The sequence below is a fragment of the Scomber scombrus genome, chromosome 8 (genome assembly GCF_963691925.1).
Source record: "Scomber scombrus chromosome 8, fScoSco1.1, whole genome shotgun sequence".
NCBI classification, from domain to species: Eukaryota; Metazoa; Chordata; class Actinopteri; order Scombriformes; family Scombridae; genus Scomber; species Scomber scombrus.
In genome coordinates this window covers 14,145,184-14,166,840 of record NC_084977.1, presented here as the reverse complement: position 1 = coordinate 14,166,840, position 21,657 = coordinate 14,145,184, and the positions used below count along the sequence as shown (strand labels likewise).

The 21,657-nt window shown below is 40.1% G+C and overlaps 1 protein-coding gene across 1 annotated transcript in view; it reads left to right on the top strand.

Annotated features, from left to right (window-relative positions):
• The window catches only part of tle2b (TLE family member 2, transcriptional corepressor b), a 79,104-nt gene that overhangs the window by 49,652 nt on the left and 7,795 nt on the right, over positions 1-21,657 (top strand). Inside the window, 9 exon segments of the mRNA XM_062424921.1 lie at positions 4,844-4,906; positions 6,837-6,911; positions 9,124-9,304; positions 10,715-10,731; positions 13,781-13,921; positions 15,304-15,357; positions 19,768-19,935; positions 20,472-20,631; positions 21,414-21,583. Coding sequence (XP_062280905.1) covers positions 4,844-4,906; positions 6,837-6,911; positions 9,124-9,304; positions 10,715-10,731; positions 13,781-13,921; positions 15,304-15,357; positions 19,768-19,935; positions 20,472-20,631; positions 21,414-21,583 — 1,029 coding nt within the window.

Sequence of the window (21,657 nt, the reverse complement as noted above, 5' to 3'; positions counted from 1 at the left end):
TTTCCGCTGTCTACTTTTCTCTTTTAAGAGCTTGCCATGTGAAAAAACTTTTCTCTGACACGCTGCACAACTCTGATCACCAGCTGTGCTTATGCTTATGCTTTTATTTTTATGGAGTACAAAATTCAGAAACATAAATATTTTTTGTGGAAAACAACTCATGCAGGGCAGTGTTTCCCCTACTGACTGCTTTGGGACGGGAGGGGCCTGAGCAAAATTCGGAAGAGATCTCAGCAGCCAGACATTTCTCTGTTCTCTGTTTAAGAGCCGCTGAGATTAACACTAAAATGATCATAGTTGGTCCACCTTAATGGTCGGTCTACATTAAAGGTCAGTCCACCTCAAATGAGCCTCGTCAGGTTAGTCTAAACCATTGTTGCTATCTTCACTTTTGCAGTAGTTGAGGAAACAACAGACAATATTTTTCTTGGTCTTGAGAAGCTGCAGCATTTATTAACTGACACACTGTAGTCTGTACAGTACATTTACTGCCAGATTGACAACTTCCTGCTAACCTTTTCTTCTGCCCTGTTTGCTTCTCATTCTCTTCACTTGCTCAACCACACACCCACACTACACACACACATTACACACTGCCCTATTCCTTAAAGGAGCTACGTTTACTCTTATAACAGTGCCTTTCAGGTAGATATCCATTGAAGAATGAGGAGATGAAGGATGACTCAAAACAATACCACAGTAACTCAGGTGTTCTCGTGCTTGCACATTGTACCAATGAAAATCATTAGTAACCCATTGATTTTAATGATCATGTGAAATTTTAGCTGTGGTGCTCATAATTTTGAAGCAGTGATGTGCCACCGCAGAAGGAACATATAGGGAACACTGTAGGGACTTGCAGGTTTAAGGAACACAATATTTTCAGTAGTTGTTTTTTTGTTATTTAAGTATGCATTCAGTCAATTAGCTATTTCCATTTAGGCCCCATGCAATTTCCAAATTGTCAAATGTTACCCTGAGTAAGAATATCCACTCACGCTAATCCAAATTCATTTCCTGATTCAGAGAAATGCTCCACTCCAGCAGCAGAGGACGGTCACCACACCCCGCTCTTATTACACATGGACAGCATACTCCGCATTCAAACACAGAGCTGGGCGGCTCGCTGTTCGCTTGTTTATTCAAAGTTTATTAATATTAAATGTGTTGCGTGTCCAAGCGTGCCATGTGAAAATACTTTTCTCTGACTCACAGCTCTGATCTCTGGCTGTGATCTCTCCCCTGAAGCACTGCCCCGCTGCTGCAGAGCTGGGCAGCTCACTGTTCTCTGGTTTATTCAAGGTTTATTAATATTAAATGTGTCAAGTGTCCAAATTGCACCAAGTTCGACACTGCATATTCTTGCATCACTAGCAATACAGCCACAAAGTGTGAAATAGATCAGATGAATGATTCTTGAGATATGCGAAGGACATACATACAGACAGAGAGTCCTTGCTTTATAGTAAAATGAACTGCACCATGATTTTAGCCTCTAAAGGTTAAAGGTGCATTCATTTATGATTCTGTTACTAACATAAAATCAAATGTGTGATGTGAAAGGGTTGTTCATAGTGCCAGAAATAAAACCTAATGCTGACATTTCTTAATCTGTAAACCACAAGTTTATTCTTACCTGATACTACATAACTGTGACGTGTATCAGTTGTCAGATTTTCATTCTCAAAATGTTGCTTTATAATAAACATCATTGAATGCATTTTTTTCTCAGATTAAAGATAATGTGTCCACAATTTCAAGCTGTCCATGTTTTCCGGTCTGTTTTTTCTGTTCCCTCCTACATCGTGTTATTTCGATATATTCAGTCAAGTTTATTTGGTTTTATAAAAGAGATGGCTACACTATAAAACAATAAATGAAAGCAGCATCTATTATCTTCATAGGTGAATTAAATTTAATTCAGTTTAGCTCTTGTTTGTTATGTTCAGTTTGGTTAGTCAGGTTATTTTTCTGACATGTGGTCCAGCACTTGTCTTATTGAATTGACTTTTATCTGACCAAAACTGAACCAGGTCATCTGAATTGATCTGAGGGCCTGAGGATTACCTGTTCTAAAGTTTGTTTCAATTGATATGATTTTCTTAAGGATGTGTGAGGGGAGGACAGTCAATTCAGAAGTGAATTAGAGGAAAATAGTCTATGTTAAGAGTTATAACACTGTTCATGTGAGCTGTGTGCACCGTATCATAACAAGCATTACTCCTGGCCTAGTGTTTGAATGTGCCTCTTTTATAAGTTGCCGTCCATGTACAGTAAGTCATTAGATAGTGAGAACATCTCTGCACTGTGACAAATTACTGTAAATTTAAGGTGGATTTATAACAGTATCTTACTGTATTTCATAATAATTCTAAAATACTGTAAAATATTCATCCCTTGCATGTAAAGTAAGTCAGTTAACAAATAACTGTGAATAACTGCTATTTAACAGTATTTTACAGTATTTTCTGTCAGCTTTTTGACTACACTCCAGGAGCTGAAGCAAGAATGCTTAACAACTTGTTTCCAAGCCAGGCTGTTACAAATCAGCCTGTTTTGTAATACAATACAGCAATACTTTATTGAAATTCTATTCTTTTGTGTTTTCTATTTTTATATGTGTGGGGATTTATTGGAAAAAATGACTGTAAAACCCACCTTTATACTACTGTCATATACTGTAATCAAATATACAGTATTATACTGTTAAAGGAAATTACAATAGATGCACTGTTATTTTACTGTCATATACGGTTATCCATTACACAGTATTATACTGTTGAAATAAATTACAGTAGATGCACTGTAAAATAACAGTCAAATACTTGCGTCTCTGCTGCCATTATTTTACTGTTATTTAACAGTGAAATTCTCAAGGCTACAGTGTATGAGTTGGGCAATTTGCTGATTAAATTGTTCCCAGTTTGTGATGTTTTTTTGACTGATAAGAGAAGCTTTCCCAACTGCCAGACATGATGCTTTGGTTCATTCAGACACAGTTCAAACAACAGATGTATTTAGCAAAGGAGCCTGTTCAGTCTACCTGTTAACAAAGCCAGCGTATGACCAATACTTTCAGCCATTGTCTGCTGGGATCATTATCAGTCTAAAAAATGACTGTATGGACTATATGCAGGCTCACAACCATGTGACCCCCTTGTTATATTTCCAGTTAGTTTAGTTGCACGGATTGACGCAAAAGCAGGATGAAGTGAAACAGACAAACAGGGAGTTTCAAAATAACTGAATTCAGCTGAATATACAGGGAAATGATTGACATACAGTAGATTAATATGATGTGTAGTGTAATCCTATACATTTCTTTGCAGCTATTCAGAGTGGTAAATGACGCACATTACAAGTGCATGAATCTATTTTTTCTCTCTCTTTCTCCTCATCTATTGCTCTTTCTCCCCTCACTCCCCTTTCTACACACGCAAACATACACAGCATACATGTATATCCCTCCAAATACACTAAGATGCTAAAGCACACCACCTACACACACATGCATACATTAATACATGTATAATGTGATGAGGCTATCCTTGGAGCAGAGCTGTGTGCCTGGTGATAGCTAGTTCATGAAGTCATCATGAGACTGTCTGTAACTGACAGACTGGCTGATCGTGTGTGTGTGTGTGTGTGTGTGTGTGTGTGTGTGTGTGTGTGCGCGTGTGTGCGTGCTTGCGTGCTTGCGTGAGCCTTTGTATGAAGGTGTATACAGCCCTGTCAGTCATTGCATTACCCTCCATCACCCCTTTGCTGTCTTTTTCTCTTCCCTCTTCAGTATCTTTAAGTAGCAGAAACATGTGTTAGAGGGGATAGAGCGATACAGAGAGAAAACAAGATAGGCAGAAGGAAGGAAAAACTGAAAATATTAAATTAACCAAGAAAAAACACTGAACAGAAATAATAAAAAAAGGGCAACTGAGGAAAAAGTAAGGAGGATGAATTAAAACAAGTAATATAGAAGAGTAAAAAGATGAGAGAAAATGAGACAAAGTCAGCGAGGGAGGATAGAGAGAGAGAGAGAGAGGAGGAGGAAGAGGATGAATAGGGTAATAATGGCTCAGTGTGAGAGCTGTTGTAGGAAAAGAGAGAACGGCTGAGTGAAGAAGGGAACAAAATGAGGCTGAGGGCACTCAGACAGATAGAATTAGACACACCGCAGAGGTTCAATGTGTGTGCGTGTGTTTGTGTGCGTGTAAGAGACACAGTGAGAGAGTGTGTGCGTATTTGTTATGCATGTGTGTGCTTGTGGTGTGTGTGTAGGCAGCTGTATTTTGTGGATGGTGACTAGGTTTGCTACGTGTGCATGTTGTGTGTGTGTGCGCGTGTGGACGAGTGTGGACGAATGACGGTAAGGAACAATGTAAGGGAGGATGCTATTCACCATTTCCAGACCAAGAAAGAGCATCTTTATGGATTTTTCCAGTTTTAGAAAATGGACAAATGTAATGGCACTGAATAGCCGACTGTGACAGGTGGAGAGGTTTTTGTGAATGTGTGTTTGTTTGCTCATATGTTTGTGTGTGTTTGAGAGTAAAAAGAGAGAGACAGAGGAAGACTGAAGTGGGTAAGAGCACATGAAGCTGAGCTAAATGAGAGTGTGGTGGTGCTAAAAGACCAGATGATGACTGGAGCCCTTCCCTCACACATCTCTTACTGTCGTCACTGACAGAAATCCTCGTTCATTAGAAAGGTCTTTTAATGCAGCAAAGGCTTAATGTGCTGTAAAGGTGTATCATATGCTCTGTGTTCATTATGTGCTTATTATCTGACAATATGTGACATGATTGTATATCCCTTTCTCCTTTCGTCTCTCTCTTTTCTGTTACAGGCGGAGATTGTCAAGCGTCTCAGTGCCATCTGTGCTCAGATCATCCCTTTCCTCTCTCAAGAGGTTAGTGTCACCACTGCCAGACAAACACACACACAATTTGCGCACACGTAATCAGGAAACCATTATTCATGCCATGGGCCTATATATATACATATATATATATATATACATACATACATACATATATGTGAGTGTGGGGTGGTGTATGTATCACTTATTTTTGCATTTAGAATAATATATGATTCAGAATATACTGAATTTAACAAAGCTTTTATAGGAATAGTTCAACATTTCAGGAAATATGCTTATTTTAGATGAGCAGATTGATACCACTCTGATGTCTGAATGGTTCATATGAAGCTCCTGCCATCAGCCAGTTAGCTTCGTTTAGCACAAAGAGTGGAGTGTGTTACTTTAGAGGTGGTGTTAGACCGATTTTGTTAGCTTTGGACAGAGCCAGGCTAGCTGTTTCACTCTCTTTCCAGTTTTGCTGAATAAACTAAATGAAGCTGGATCCCATTTGTTGCCTCATGTTAATTATTTTGTTGGCACAATGAACTTTTGGCACAAAGTAAAATTGACAAAAATGAATCAGAATGAGGTTATGATTCATGTCTTGTGGAATCAGATTCATCAAACCAAGTGAGCTAAATTTCTCTCTTGTACAACACCATCATTTCATGTGCTTCAAATGTTTATATGTTTCAATCATAAACATTTCAATTACAGTTTACGCCTACGGAAAATACAATTTACTTTACTGCCTTATGATCAAATCAGCTTTCCTGCTTTAAGGAACATCTCATCAGCTGATGATCTGCTGACCTTTATGGCACCAATGATTTCCTGTCCCCAATAATGAATATGCTGTGAGCTCTGTATGTTTTATATTTGGTCATGTGCTTTATTTTAACCAAATTATCCATTCAAGGTCAAAAGGAGGTATCTGTGTCACTGTAAACAGTACAAAATACTTAGTGTGGCATTGTAACCTTTCATGATCTCAGACTTAAAGAGTAATATAGATTTTTTAGAGCATCTATATCCCATTATCTTCCAAGTTAACACAACCAATTCTAAAAAATTCAATTTGTGCCTTCTTATCGCTCAACAGCATTATCATCATTTCTGCATATGTGCTTGGCCCCATTAATTTCTCCTTAAAGCTAGCTATATTTTAATTTATGACTGCTTAATATGACCAACATAAGTAAGAGGAGCAGGATTATAATTGATTTTAAATATATTGTTGCGCTGTTTCTCTGACCGTGAGCATGACAACAAAACTGATTGAAATGGAATGAATCCTTGGTATATTAGCTTTATTCCACTGTGCATGTTTGTGTAGTCTTATGTGTGAAGTGTGTGTGCGCACTGTACCTGAGTGTGCACTGGTTTTATGTGTGAGAGCGAGTGAGTAGGAGTACAAATCTGCAGACACTACTTTTTGTCTGAATGTGAGCGTGCACTGATGAATGTGCATCCCCGAAGACAGGAAGGTCATAACTCAGTTTGATCAATATTGACACTGCTTGTCTGTGTGTGTGTGTGTGTGTGTGTCTCTGTGTGTGTTTGTCACACTGTCACACACACATGCATGTTTGCAGTTGTGTGACTGATTACACTGGGATTTAGTGTACACAGAACTGAGATTGGAGTTAGTGTGTCTTTGAGCATGTGTGTAAGTGCACAGACCTCACAGTTTGTTCCTTTTGTGTTACTTTTATATTTATGCATCCTGTATAGAGTATTATTTTTTACACCTTTTTTCTAAAGTTTCCCTGACAGTACATGCAACATAGATTAGATTTACACTATATACTGTTACATACAGCATGGATATTAATGTACTATAACCCCTCTTTCTCTTTACGTTCTTTATCTGGCATTGTGTGTGTGTATGTGTGTGTGTGTGTGTGTGTGTGTGTGTGTGTGTGTGTGTGTGTGTGTGTGTGTGTGTGCGTGTGCTTGTGTGTGCATGTGTGTGCAGCACCAGCAACAGGTGGTCCAAGCAGTGGAGAGGGCCAAGCAGGTCACCATGGCTGAACTCAATGCCATTATTGGGGTGAGTCACCTCCATTCATCATGATGACACACATGCACTCATATCAACTAAGGATATTCCACAGATTCTTGAACCAATCATAATTATCATTTGTAGATCAGACAAATCGATCATCAGAGGGTTGAAGTATTAATGTAAGCGTCACTCAAGGTGTTTATGTTGCTCACTATCACTCCAGATGGTGATATTGATCGCGCTAAATCGAGATTCAGTCAGGCAGGGATTATTTTACTACTGAATGCTGTGAACCTTTGATGCCATGCTATGAATTAATGCGGGTAATGGAACATTTCAAACTGTTTTCTAAATAAAGATTGTCCTTTGAGGGATTATTTTTCGATGTATCTGAGTTTTATGTATTTTATGTCCACAGAGTGAGCTGGCCTTAGAGTCAGATATTAAGTAGCATCTCATCCAGTTTTAAACGTGCAGTGTGTAGAATTTAGTGGCATCGAGTAGAACGGACTTAACAGAAATGGAATGTAATATACATAAGTATGTTTTAATAAGACTAAATACTACACACTGCACCTTTAACAGCAAATACAAGACTGAGTGAGACTGTGTTCCAGTTGTGTAAACTCAGGTATATTGGAAGTGTTAGCTGTAAATGTGATGTTGTGCCCTGTTGATAATTTCAGAAGATGTAATTGAATATGCCAAGGATAAGGAATTAATCAGCAATTACTGCTCTTCACAGGCTGCTTACACTTGGCGAAATGAGTAACTAGTAGTCAAGAAGAAAATAAAAAAATTGGAGATTGGAGAAAAAAATGGGGTAGTGACATCCTAGAATGAGTAGTGCTTAAACATTGTTAGTCACTCTTGAGGGAGACAGAAAACTGATCGTTATCAGGTTGATCAGTTCTAGTGAGATTATATTTTAACAGATCATTAGTTACATCTGTCCAACAACAGTACAGTGTACCATGTTTGTTCATCAACTGTCTGGACTCTCTAACACACTAAACACTCTAAAATATGAAACTGCATCTAACACATACAGACTGAAACAACCGTTATAAGCCGTAATGTAAAAAAATACACGCTAAACATCTCCAACACCTACACTAACATATTATACAAATGCTTGTCTACACATATGGGTAATGTCCATACACACACATACACATGATGCTCTTAAGTGCCACACTGGATGGGGCTTTCCAAGGCTTGTCAGAGCACTGATCACATTACGGTCTACTTAAAACCCTTTGTTCCTCCCAGCACTTCAAACACGGTTGTCTCTAAGGTGTGTGCTTGTGTGTGTTTGTAGGTCTAACACACCGGCTTGACAAAACAGCACACGAAAACACATCATAATGCTCCCCTCAGGATAATAGCCTTTCTTTATCTGTAGCTGCTCCTTTGCTCTCCATTCTCTCCATCCTCATTGTTTTCTTTTTCCTATTTCTCTTTGTCTTTCTGTTCATTTTCTTTCGGGATTTTCCTCATCCCTCCTCTTATAATCTTTTATCATTCTCTTCCTCCTACTTTGCCCCTGTCCTCATTTCTCCTCTCCTATTGTTTTTGCCATGTCTTATCTTTTCTCTCTCCGCTGCACTTTCCTTCCCTCCTGCACTCATTTACTCTCTCTCCCTATCTCCCGCCTTAACATTTATCTCTCCTTCATTTTCCATTGCTTCCACCATGATTTCCCCCTGTTTCTCTCCATCATTTACTCTGTAACTTAAACATTTTCTTCCCCTCTCATTCACCCTCTCTGTGTTTTCCCTGGTGTTTTGTCTCTCTTCTTTCTCCTGTCTTTCTTCTATTATCAAACCCATTCATTGCTTCAATATCTTATTCTTTCTGTCCTTATTGCTTTCCATTTTACTTTCCTTGTGAATGTTGATAATTAAATTTCCTTCTTCGCCCCCTTTACTTTCCTGCATTCTTGTCCTTGGTGTCTATCTCTCTCACCTCTTAATCCACTAATCTCTTTAACATCCTATCTTCCTTCATCTTATTTTCCTTTCTCACCGTTGAGTTCTCCATGTGGATTTAGTTTCATTTACCTTCTCCCTGTCTCCATCCCACTCCCTCTAACTTTTTTGCTCTCTCCTCTCCATTGTTTTTTTTGTCACTTTCACCTGCTTATTTTCTATGCTTCTCTTCTTTGCCCTGTTTTCTCTAACCACCCACCCCCTTGTATGACATCTTCCTTCCCCAACCCCTCCATCCCCGTTCCCTTCTTTCCCTGTGGCCACAGCAGCAGCAGCTCCAGCACCTGTCTCACCATGCCCCTGGCATCCCCCTGACGCCACACCCATCAGGCCTGTCTCTGGGTGCAGGAAGCTCAGGGCTTCTGGCGCTGACTGGGGCCTTGGGGGTCTCAGCCCACCTTGCCTCTAAAGATGACCGCAACCACCTTGATGCTGAACATCTCCGAGGTAAGGAACTGTGCAATTTGAACCCTAAGTTTTGTCTCTAAATACAGATTTAAATGCTATGGCATGGTGGATGAACAACAGGAGGTAACACCGACGTTAAGTCACTATAGTCTACTAATAAAGTCAGATCACTGAAAACATATAATACATCAAAAACTTTGACAACGGTGGCTCTGAAAATAAACTAGGTCATCTTTTCTTATGCTGTGACGTAAAGCCGGTGCCAGCATGCTGTCATTTACTAGAAGACAGTAAAGCCACCATTTGAACACAGTACAGAGTTCATAGTAAAGCAACCCTGGTTTAAACTGGAGAAACAGTAAGGTACTTGATTGATGGTATTATGGAGGTTGTTGCATTAAAGGCCCTGCAGCCCTGACAGTATATGGTAGTAGTTGTGCAGTGAAAGTCAGTGTACTTGATTTTGTCTCAGGTTAGCATACACAAAATGTTTCATCGTTGAAAATCAATTCTCCTATTGAATATTTTGAGAAGATGTTTAGTGAGTCCAATACAAGTAGGTCAGAGTATCAGACTCTGGGCAATCATCCAGAATGAAACCATCAGATTTCACACATGCAAGAATTTTGTTATTATCGATAAAATGTTTGTATCTCTGCTCGTACTATAGATAGAAACCCTGAACAGCTGCAGACTAAAAAACAGTTAATTTTTTTATCATTGTAGAGAAAATAAAAAGCAAAGCAACACTTTATGTCATTTGTGGCATGCATCATTTCTGTAATTTGTTCAGCAACTCACCTTTTGGACAGAATTTGAACTTCAATGTTTAGATTGCTGTCATAATATGGACAGACATTCACGGCGCTTGTGTAAATGCAAGAGGGACGCTTTCTCCCAATGAACTTTCATTCACCCTGATAGAATATCTTATCTTAGCGCTCTGTTTCAGGCACAGAGTCAAGAGACTTGCTCATGAATAAACCGAGAGCTAAAAAGAAAGAAAAAAAGAAGGAATGAGTGAGGGTAGAAAGGGAGAGAGATAAAGTGATCAATGTGTTCATACTGGCGTGTTAATCATATGTATGAGAGCTTTATGCATGTCTGCAGCTGTGTGTGTTTCTGTTCTTACATACAAGAGAAAAAAAATCTGTGAAAAGATAGTGGAAAGAGGCAGCAGGGGAAGACAGCAAGCTTTGTCTGGATGGAGAACAGAGAGAGGGAAAGATAGAGAGAGAGAGGAGACTGGAATCACACACAATAGTAGGTCTGTATCTTTATTAGAGAGTAGCAGTCATAGTTCAGCCTAACCTTGGCTGACTGGGGGACTGTTGTTACTATTATCAGGACTGACGTCAAACTTTTTTCCCCCTCCTTTCTCCTTTCCTCTCTATCTAACTTTTTTCTCTACTCTGTTCTCTTTCCTCCCCTTTCTCCGCCCCGTCCCAGAGGGAGCACCCAGCAGGGTGAGTAGTTGTTTGTATGTGTGTGTATGTGTGTGTGTGTGTGTGTGTGTGTGTGTGTGTGTGTGTGTGTGTGTGTGTGTGTGTGTGTGTGTGTGTGTGTGTGTGTGTGTGTGTACATTGATGTAAGTGTTGTGTATACCCACATTTCACTGTGTGTGTGTTTGTCTGTGTGTGTGTGTGTGTGTGTGTGTGTGTGTGTGTGTGTGTGTGTGTGTGTGTGTGTGTGTGTGTGTGTGTGTGTGTGTGTGTGTGTGTGTGTGTGTGACAATGATAAACTGAGGGAAATGGAGAAGCACTGTAAAGTGGCCTCTAAAAAAGGCTTTGTATTGCTGGAGCTCAGCCAGGAGAACAGCTCAACACTGGCACAATAGCTGCTCAGTGCTATCAACCTTGAGCTTCTCAAGGTTTTCTACATCACACTAACATCTGAGCTCACAGCATTTTGCAGTTATCTGGAAGAAAGTACAAACTGAGTGAATGGATGAACAAGCAACTGTTTGTTTATCAGCATCACAAATGGTCTGATAATCTAGAGGACTTACAGAACAAGTGAAAAGATTAAAACCCAGTTATTTGCAAATACTTCCCAAACCACTTCAGTTAGCGTCTGTAAAAATGAGCAACGCTCACTCAAAAAGGTTTACTTGTATTATGCATTCAGGATATAAATATATATTTATCAGGACTGAGGTTGCTAAATGTCTGATGTCAAAGAACTGTCAGACATTACTTAACAGATCATGAACCACTAACACCTATTTGATAAGATGTTCCCCAACAGATTATTTTCTGCAATGTTGTTTGCAAGAGTAAAACTGCATAATTGCCAACGCTGCAGGAAAGGGGAAGGCTAAAGAGCAAAGAGTGAAATTTGTTCAAATTAGTCCTTCTGTATGTGTATTCTGCATCATGAATGGATAAACGTTCTGAACACTTCATGGCTAACCAACTTTGTTGCATGTATGTAGTATGATGCTTGTTCACCATAAAGAGCCTCATGTTGCTGTTGTCCTACCACTTTTAACAGACTGAAGAACTTACCTTGACCTCTACCAAAAAAACATGCTTTTACAGTCTATTTCAGTGTGATTCCAACTTTGTTTCCTATTGAAACTGTGAATTGGTAGCTACAGAAGATCAAACAAGAATCACTGGTGACATCTCCTTTTGATGTCTTTCTTCTAAAAAGATGGTGTGTAGCTATCATACTGATACATTAATGTGACTCATTAAGTTGGAGGCAGGATGCTTTTTTGTAGGAGAGACTGACATACTGTCAAATAATCCAAATTCAGCGCTCCTTTAATTAAGTGTTAAAGTGAGATGTGAGAGGATGGTGTCTTAGGTTACTGTAATTGATGGGTTGAGAAAATATACAAATTCATCCTGCAGTGAAATATATAAAAGTGTTCATCAGGTTTGTAGTCCCTGTTAATCGCCTGGAGAATTAATGCAGTGCAAATGGGCTGATTGAAATTCAGTGGACGTCTATGGCTTGTCCTGTTCTCTGTGGATGCAGATTTCTCTTCTTTATGGAAGCTGTGTGAACACTTCCTTACTGTACTGGTTGCAATGGACAGCTGGCCTTCATCAGTGTTACTGTTGAAAACACAGAGAGAGGTAGAGAGAGCGAGAGAGAGAGCTAGAGCGTGTGTGTGTGAGAGAGAGAGAGAGGGCGGAGGGGGTCATAGGGAGATGGAGAGTGAAATTGGAAAAGCAAAAAGAGAGGCAGACTAAAGAAGGAGGGAAAAAAACAAGAAAAATAGGGAGTGTAAGGTTGTTAAAAAAAAATACCAGCAGGTCTTTGTTCTGACTTTTATTGCTAAAATGAAAATGATTTAAGAGTGCTACTGACTTAACTTTCCCTCCCTCACTCTCTATCTGCATTGAAACCCTTAGCATAATTAAATTGCTAAACACAATGCTGATTGTTAAGCACCAGGAAAATATTTCTCTCCTGAGTTGAGGTTTGTGCTGAACTTAGCCAAGCATTACAGCGTTTGAGAAGGGAGGGGAGGGAGGAGAAAATGCAGGGGAGAGATGCATATCAATTGCCATTTGTCGAAGAAAGAGAGGGGGGGGGGGGGGGGGGGGGGGGTGTTTTACTGCTCTGCAGCAGTAAAACATCTTGGAATTTTAAATGGAGGGGAAAAAAGGGACAGCGAGAGGAAGTCAGTAGAAGAGTGGAGAAGGCGGAGGAGGAGAAGAAGGAGAAGAAAGAAGAGAGGGAAGTTTGTTGAGCTGCACTGAGGTCCATTGTGTGGTTTCTGCTCTCCTCTTTCCAGTGCTCCTTCCTGTCGGCCCCGTGGGCTCCTTCCTGTGTGACTCATTGGTGTGTTAAACCTCTCTGTTCTTGTCTTCCCCACAGGGGGACAGAGAATGACAAGTGGCCCTCACCGAACCTCTGGCCCCTGCCCCTATGCAAAAACAACACAATGCTTTGATCGGCTTTTCACAGCAGGCCAGGCTGTATTGTAAATATGCCTGCACAGCTTTATTGCCCAATAATGAGAGTCATATTTTACATGAGGACTGGTGTGTCGAGGGGAGAGCGCTAATTAGCTTTATAGGCTGTCCTATGTGCTTCTAAGGCTAGGTCTTAACCTGTCCTGCTTGTGTCTGCTGTTCCTGCTGTCTGCTTGTGTGTGTTTGTGTTATCATATGTGTTTTTTGCATTTATGTGCAGTCTTTCAAGTATGCTTTTCCTTGTGTTTATGTGAGTTTATGTCTTAAGAATGACTGTATAAGTGTGTGTGTGTGTGTGTGTGTGTGTGTGTGTGTGAGTGTGTGTGTGTGTGTGTGTGTGTGTGTGTGTGTGTGTGTGTGTGTGTGTGTGTGTGTGTGTGTGTGTGTGTGTGTGTCAGATTTTCTCCACATTATGACCTGTACATTGGTAGAATCTCATGTGTTTATCTTTTGCTAGTTACTGTGTCTAATGTGCATATCGATGTCTTCACCCAAGCTTTCATCACCTCTCCTTACTGTGGTAGTTTAATCCAGACTGTGAGTGTTCATCACTTTTATTTGTGCTTATGTGTCCTTCCTGCAGAGTAAGTCAGTGTCATCAACAGACAGTCAGCCCACCGAGGAGCGTCAGGGCCCGTCAGGAGGTTACTCCTCCTCGCAGGGAGGAGCAGAGGCCAAGAGGAGGCGCTGTGATGACAAAGAGTCCCTCCCGCCACACTCATATGTACGTGTTTGTGTTTGTATGTGTCCCTGTCCTTGTAAGACGAGATGAGCCCTAAATGATGCCTGAGAGCAAGACACAGTGCACACAGGATATAAGAAAAAATAGACATAAATATTACATATAAACAAACAATAAACATGCAGCAAACAATTTTAATCATTTAATGCCATTAGTGCACATGTATGCATCACATTTACAGAATATATAGACACAGACACACACACACACACACACATTTAGTATATGCTGAAGACACCATAGCATTTGTGTGTGTACGTATGACATTGCCTATGACATTACAGTCCACAGCGGGGTCGGGGGCCCGCAGCCAATTAGAGTCGTGTTTGGTTTGGATGGGTCCAATGGGGAAAAGTAGGGAGCCAGAGGCGATGTAATGCCAGAAAAGAGACGGCCAGGGCAGATAGCTGTAATGAATTACATGGCTGTGTGTTTGCAGTCTGGAGGATTGATTGACACCGTGAGTCTGTCTGTGCAAGACGGCCTCCAGCTAAATCAGTTTGGCATCAACAGCAACAGTCCAAATCTTCCCATTAGTTTAGACCAAGAACAAGCACAGATAGTTTCCACTTTCCCAAATGTTTTTCCTCTCTTTCTCTCTGTCGAGCCACATTACATCTTCCATTTCTCTCTGTTTGCCTTTTGCTCCTCTCTATCGGTCCTTGCCTCTTTATCAGCCTCTTTCAATTTCTCTTCTTTTCCCTCTCACTATCTTTTTTCATTTTTATTCCATCTCTCATTTCACCTTTTTCTCTTTTTCCTTTTCTGTTTCTCTCTCTCTGGCTTCTTTCTGTATTTTTGTTTGAGGAATAGGCTATAGACATAGCCCTGTTTTGGCTCTGTATAATTAGGTACTGATGTCAGTCCACACTGATGTCAATAGGAATATCAGGCCATGATCACATCAAAGCGCTGTTGCCATGGTGACTAAGTGCCAACGTTCTCACCCCAGAAAAAGGGAGCTACAGAGAGAAAGATGGCTAGGAGAGCGAAAATTTGCCGTAGATGGAGAAAGAACAACTGTGTGTGTGTGTGTGTGTGTGTGTGTGTGTGTGTGTGTGTGTGTGTGTGTGTGTGTGTGTGTGTGTGTGTGTGTGTGTGTGTGTGTGAGACAGATATTGAAATAGAGTTTGTATGAGGGAGACGTTTGATGAGAATATACTGTATATGGTATACAGTATCTCTGTGTTAAATGTTGCACGGTGGACAGACAGTGGAAGGAGCAGCCAAGGTTATTGATATATCGATCTGTGTGTGTGCATGTGTGCATTAGTGCATGTTTCCATCTTTATTATAAAAGTTGAGTATGAACATATTGAGAAATCATACATTTCTACTCTGCTTATGTGTTCTCTGCCCCGCAGGACAGTGATGGAGACAAGAGTGAAGACAATCTGGTTGTAGACGTCTCCAATGAGGTAAGTTCCTATCTGTATTATTTAAACGGTCTTTGACATCCTCATATTTTAGTTGCTATAATCCATTTAACATTTTGCAGTGTATCCAGTGGCTATGTGTAAGGTATCGATGGTAGTAATGAAAACAGAGAATTCTCAAAAATCTGTGGTTCACCTCAACTCTACTCAGCTTTTAAGCATCTTTCTGATACAAACAAGCTCTAGTTGGTGCACATAGAACATTAACAGCTAAATAGCCAGATATTTTACTGAGTTGTTCGTGGAGACCAAAAACAAAAGGCAAGAAACCTTTCTTTTTGTAGGCAACTATTTGCTAACAAGTGGCTAAAAAAATCAGTTATTGCAGGTTTAAAATACAGTGAAAGCTTTAGTTCATCTTGTTGTGTGTATGTGGGTGTGCATGCATACTAACTAGGGATGCACCGAAATGAAAATTCTTTGCCGAAACCGAAAACCAAAAATGAGGAAACCAAGGCCGAAAACCGAAAACCGAAACACCGAAAGAAATTATTATGCCAATTATTAGTACCATTGCATTTATGGCTATGACTGTGTACTAACCTCACTAAAATCAAGGCATTGCAATTCGAAGAATAAATCAATTACAAAAGTATGGAAATATTTATTTAGCAATGACATTACAACAATGCACACTATAAAACTAAATTAAGTTAAAAATAACACTTAGTGTTACACTTGGTGGAGGGTTGCGATCGTGTCGGTCTAATAAGCAGCAACACAGAGCTATAAGCACGCTTTACTCTCACACGCGCTGCATTTATAGTCACACAAACACACCCACCTTCTACTGTGCTGTGCGCTTCTCCGTCTCTAAGCTGGTTCTCTGCATCCATCGCGGCCCGGATCATTTCTCATGCGCGCTGCTTTAATCCCCCATCCAGGTAATGATCTTTATAACACGGATCAAGTACAGTCGCAATGAAGTTCAGAGGATCCAAATAGATCTCAGTGAAACGTGTGCTCACAGACTCTAAGAGTGTACTACACTTTAGTGCTGCAATTAAAGGAATAAAGTCTGCTACAGATGCATCAGAGGAGCTGATCTCTTTAGTTAGCTGTTTCGGCCGCGTTGTTTCGGTGATAAAAGTATTTCGGCCGAAAACCGAAAATGCGCTTTTGGGCCATTTTCGGTGGCCGAATTTTCGGTGCATCCCTAATACTAACACTCCCCAACACTTTACCATACCATGTTGAGGAATATTTGTTGAACAGCATTATCACAGAGATATTTAAATAATAACTTGGAGGATATCTAAAGCTAAGCGATAACTGATGTTAAATCATGTATGACCATGTCTGTCAGTTCTCTACAGGAACTTTTCCTAAAACTGTACACATGTTTTCAACTACTAAAAGTTATCTTCAATTCCATTAATTCCAATTCAAAAACATACCGAACTGTGGTTGCATATGTTGTTCTTTACCTGAATTACTTCCAAAAACAAACTTGACAAATCGTGCTTGATTATTGAGAATCTATGAATCTACATGACATAAAATGAAAAAGACCAGGCCAGTCTTACGTTTGGGGTAATACTGCTTTCCCAGTATGGCTTACTTTCTGTTTTTTTGACTGTTTAATGGCCACTTTTCTAAAAATTCATACACTGGTAAACACTAGTCCCTGCTTTGTCCTTATGCAAAAGTCATACATCCCACAGAAGGAATAGCTAATATTTAAATCACAGAATAAGGTTTCCACTTTCTTATGAACTCTTCAAAATATTCAATTTTTCACTACCAGTGTTTACTCACAGTTTTCCATGGAAACTATCTCACAGAACTTGCTCTTCCACACATTTCCTCACAGCTACGTCTTTGTGTAAGAGCTGTACATCTCTGTTCCAGTAAATATCTTTGATTTCCCTATGAAGCCACAAGTTACAAGCAGCCTTTATTCGACAGAAGCCCTCTGACACTGTGCTGCAGACCACACATGAATAAAGCATGTTACCAGCGTCAGGAGGACCGATGTAGCTTGCGGGATAACTATAGATGTGCCTGCCACAGCTTGGAAACACCATCCGTCCTCTGCATAACCTCGTTGTTGATCAATTTAACACAATTATCCTATGTGTGTCATTGTCTGTATGTGTGTGTGTAATATAGTTCTGTTTTCAATTCATCATGATTTATATTTTATGTCACAATTTATTTATTTTATTTAGTTCTGTTTTTTGCCTCATTTAGTTTCAGGCTTGCTTTGAATATTGTGATGGTCCTGAGTCACTGGTCACATGGCAGAGTTTTAGAGAAAGCTGGAAGTGTGTGTGTTTGTGTGTGTGTTTGTGTGTGTGTGTGTATGTGTGTGTGTGTGTGTAACTGATATGTGAAACGAGTCAGCAGGTACGTAGAAAATTCAGCTTTCCACAGCAGTTTCCTTGTAAATAGGAAGAGCTTCTATGTAAGCTCATTATCAGCCACCACTGTTTGTGTTCTCTCCTTGCAAACACACACACACACACACACACACACACACACACACACACACACACACACACACACACACACACACACACACACACACACACAAATTCACAAATACTTAGTCTCTAACTATCTCTGTTTATCTTTCTCTTCTGTGTATATTTTTGTTCTTCTTCCAAACTCCTTGAAGCCTCTCTCTCAGTTCTCCCATCTCTCAACTCGCTTTTTACCTTCACTCTTTCTTTCCCACTCCTTTCCCACTCCTCTCAACCCACTCTACCTCCTCCTTTTCTCCCTCCCTTCTCTCATTAGATAACCACAGTCTGGTTCATTTAATATATGCAAAGCCGTTTATGCCCCTGGAATATTTTAGTTCTTTAAATACTTCATGCAGTGTACCAAAATATGTTTTATCTAAGCCTTCTGTATTTTGATATTGCACACAAAAGCGGAACCGGTCTCTTGTGTGATTTGGAAACTAGTACAAAAGCAGAAAGGAAAAAAAAGTGACAAATGTGGGTAATGGTAGAAAAAGGCAGGGATGTTCTCTGGTGAATGGTGTGTGTGTGTGTGTGTGTGTGTGTGTGTGTGTGTGTGTGTGTGTGTGTGTGTGTGTGTGTGTGTGTGTGTGTGTGTGTGTGTGTGTGTGTGTGTGTGTGTGTGTGTGTGTGTGTGTGACTTATGGTAAGTCCTTTTCAGGGAGAAACACCAGATTCAAGACCAGTTGATTGGGGACAGCTTGTGTAATAGGGGACAAAAGTCATGTTCCCAATTGGTAAAATGCTGATTTTTGGATTAGTGGTTAAGGTTAGGGTTAGGTCTTATGGTTTGGGTAAGTCTCCAGGAAATTAATGTAAGCCTATGTATATACCCCAAAAGTGACTCAAGTAAACGTGTGTGTGTGTGTGTGTGTGTGAGAGAGAGAGAGAGAGAGAGAATGTACATGCGTGTGTTTGAATGTACATGTAAGCATGAATGTTTATGAATTTTTATTTACATATGAGTGAGTATGTGTACGGCATGTAAATGGATTTAAGTGTGGTTGTTTGAGTAGATGATCTTGTGTGTGTGCCTGCGTCTGTGTGTATGTGTGTGTGTGTGTGTGTGTGTGTGTGTGTGTGTGTGTGTGTGTGTGTGTGTGTGTGTGTGTGTGTGTGTGTGTGTGTGTGTGTGTGTATCTAAGCACTAAAATGTCTGTGCTGATCACTCTGACCCAGTGATAAGTGCTTACTCCAGCACTCTTTTCTGGGGGAGGCAGCTCTGGCTCAACAGTGGCTCCAGTGATGAAAGCAGTCTGTAAGAGCAACATTATCTCCAGGCCCATATACTACTGAACCAGTGAGAGTGACAATATCTGAGTCCTTTTACAGATCACAATACATACTGTGACACCAGAGGTTATGTTGTAGACATTAAGTAAGAATGTGCAGTATTTTCCTGTAAGTAAGTGTTAAAGCTTTTATACAAGCTGCCACACTGGAAGAGATGTGTTTATCTTTTTTACAGGAGAAACTGCACTTTTTGACATTTAACACTGTTAAATATAAAAACCTGGATATTGTCATGACGCTTTTTTAAACAGAATGTAATCCTGGAATTGTCTATGTTGGTTAAGCCTTGTGACCACTATGCCTTTGTGCCTGCTCTTTGAATTACTTTGGATCTATTTTGTCTTTTCCTGGTTGCGGATCACTAATCTGAAGACAAAGACATTACATGTTGGTACAGTTCTTATGTAATAGTGATATAAAAAGTGCAGTGAAAAAACTGGTAATTATCAAAAACATCACATCATAGTGATGACATGCAATAAATTGGATGAAGAGAATAGCTCAGCACAACAACAAAACAGTTTTTGTATTTACAGGGTAAATCCTAGACTGAGAAGAAATATTTTATATTCTGGATGTAAGCTTGAACCTTTTTAAAAAAAAAACATTTTTATCTCTCTTTGCCATTCAGGAGCCCAACTCTCCTGCGGGCAGCCCTCCTCACTCCCCCCATGGGAATGGGTTAGACCGGGCTCCTACCCTAAGGAAAGAGCTGCCAGGCTCCTCAGGCACAGGAGAGGCCCCTTCCACCCCAAACCCCTGCAGCCCCACCCCAGGAAAGGGCAAGGATCCCGCACAGGTACAGTAAGATAATACATCTTGGTAACGAATCCTGTCAGCCTTCCCTCCATTCTTAGGGAGTTGCTGCACTCTGCTGACTGGGAAAGCTTTGTCTGCTTTTCCTTGATGCTAATATATTCCAGCCTTTTTTCTATGATAATAAAATTGTATTCTTTTTTACTTTGTGCCCGTAGGTTGTCCTATTTTTTTTTTTTTTTTTTTTTTTTTTTTTTTTACATATTATGCCATAATTTATAGTGTTTCACTTTGGGAACAAAAATACTTAAATTCATGTAAGGCACAGCTATTATACACTAACCAGTCCTTGTCCTATAAACTACAGTGAGCAGCAGAATGAATGTTTAGAACAGATACTGTAGCTCTTTCAATCGATATGCCAGTGCCACTGAGACAATTTCTTCTCTCTTTATTGAGAAAGTGTCATTCTGTAGGGTAGCCATAAGATGGTCTTCAGCATCATGAGCATTATTTGTATTGAGTCACATTACATATTAGCTCTGTAGTATTTTTGATATATTTACTTCTTTTCTGCAGATGGATAAGTCCCAGTCTCCATTGTCTAAGTCTGGCACCCCATCCCCGTCCCACCGTGATGCCCTTACCCCTGGAGCACCAGGAGCCCCTGGAGCTCCCGGTCCCAGCACCTCCTGCCTTCGCCTGGTCAGCAAAGCAGCATCTTCTGCAGACCCCCTTGGTGAGACTCCTGACTGTTAACATGAGCTTGATGATATGTTAAATCTAAAACAATCTTTTGTATCGAAGCTGTCAGCTTAGTAATAACCAGCTATGACTACAATAATGTAGTATACACATGCCTGACTTAACTTACTGTATGTTGTTACCAGTTGCAAAGAAAAAGTAGTCCATTACAAATTATCTATTGCTTTCCTAAAATTGTAATGTGATTATTTTACCCATTACTCAGTGGAGAAATAACTCATATTTTTCATTACTTAACATTTACCTTCCAATTTTGCTGCTCGACTAGTTGAGACAAATTTAGACTATTATGACTTTGATGGATTTTCACCTAGTTTACCTATGCCCTTCATACCAAATATCCTCGTGTTCCTCAGTCTTTCCATATCCTCATTTGTTTATACTGTGACATTACTCTTACCTTGACAGTTAGTGACAGTTTACAGTTTTGTGCAAAAATCTCTAAAATTCTAAGTTAAACTAAGAAGTAAAAATGTGCCTAAAGGATTGACTTTTTTGAATATTTATAATAAAAAAATATAAGATTACCCTGACCCAAATTTTTTTTATTATTACTATTATTATTATCATTGTTCTCGGTAGTACTCTCAACCCCTTTCTGCTGTATTTGGACTCCTGGTTGCTGCTTGCTCCCTGGTTTCAACCTGTGTAGCTGTATGCCTTTCTGTTACTGTGTTTGTGCTTGTGTATTATGTATTGTTCCCCCTCTTTATTTCCATCCTTCAATCCCTCCTTCCTCTTTCCCTCCCTCCCCAGCTCTCCGCAGTCCCATGTCTGTGCCCCCCGGTTCATACCCGGCTCATTTTGGCGTGGTGTCCCACGCAGGACTGAATGGGGAACTGGCCAGCCCAGGAGGTTTTGGTGGGGCTCTTACTCTCTCCCCACAAATCAGCGCAGCAGCCAGCGCCTACTCCCGAAGCCCCATGGTGAGCAAAGGCCAAATAATTTTTCTTTGTCAAGGTTTGATTTATAGTTCAACATCAGATGCAACCCTCTGACT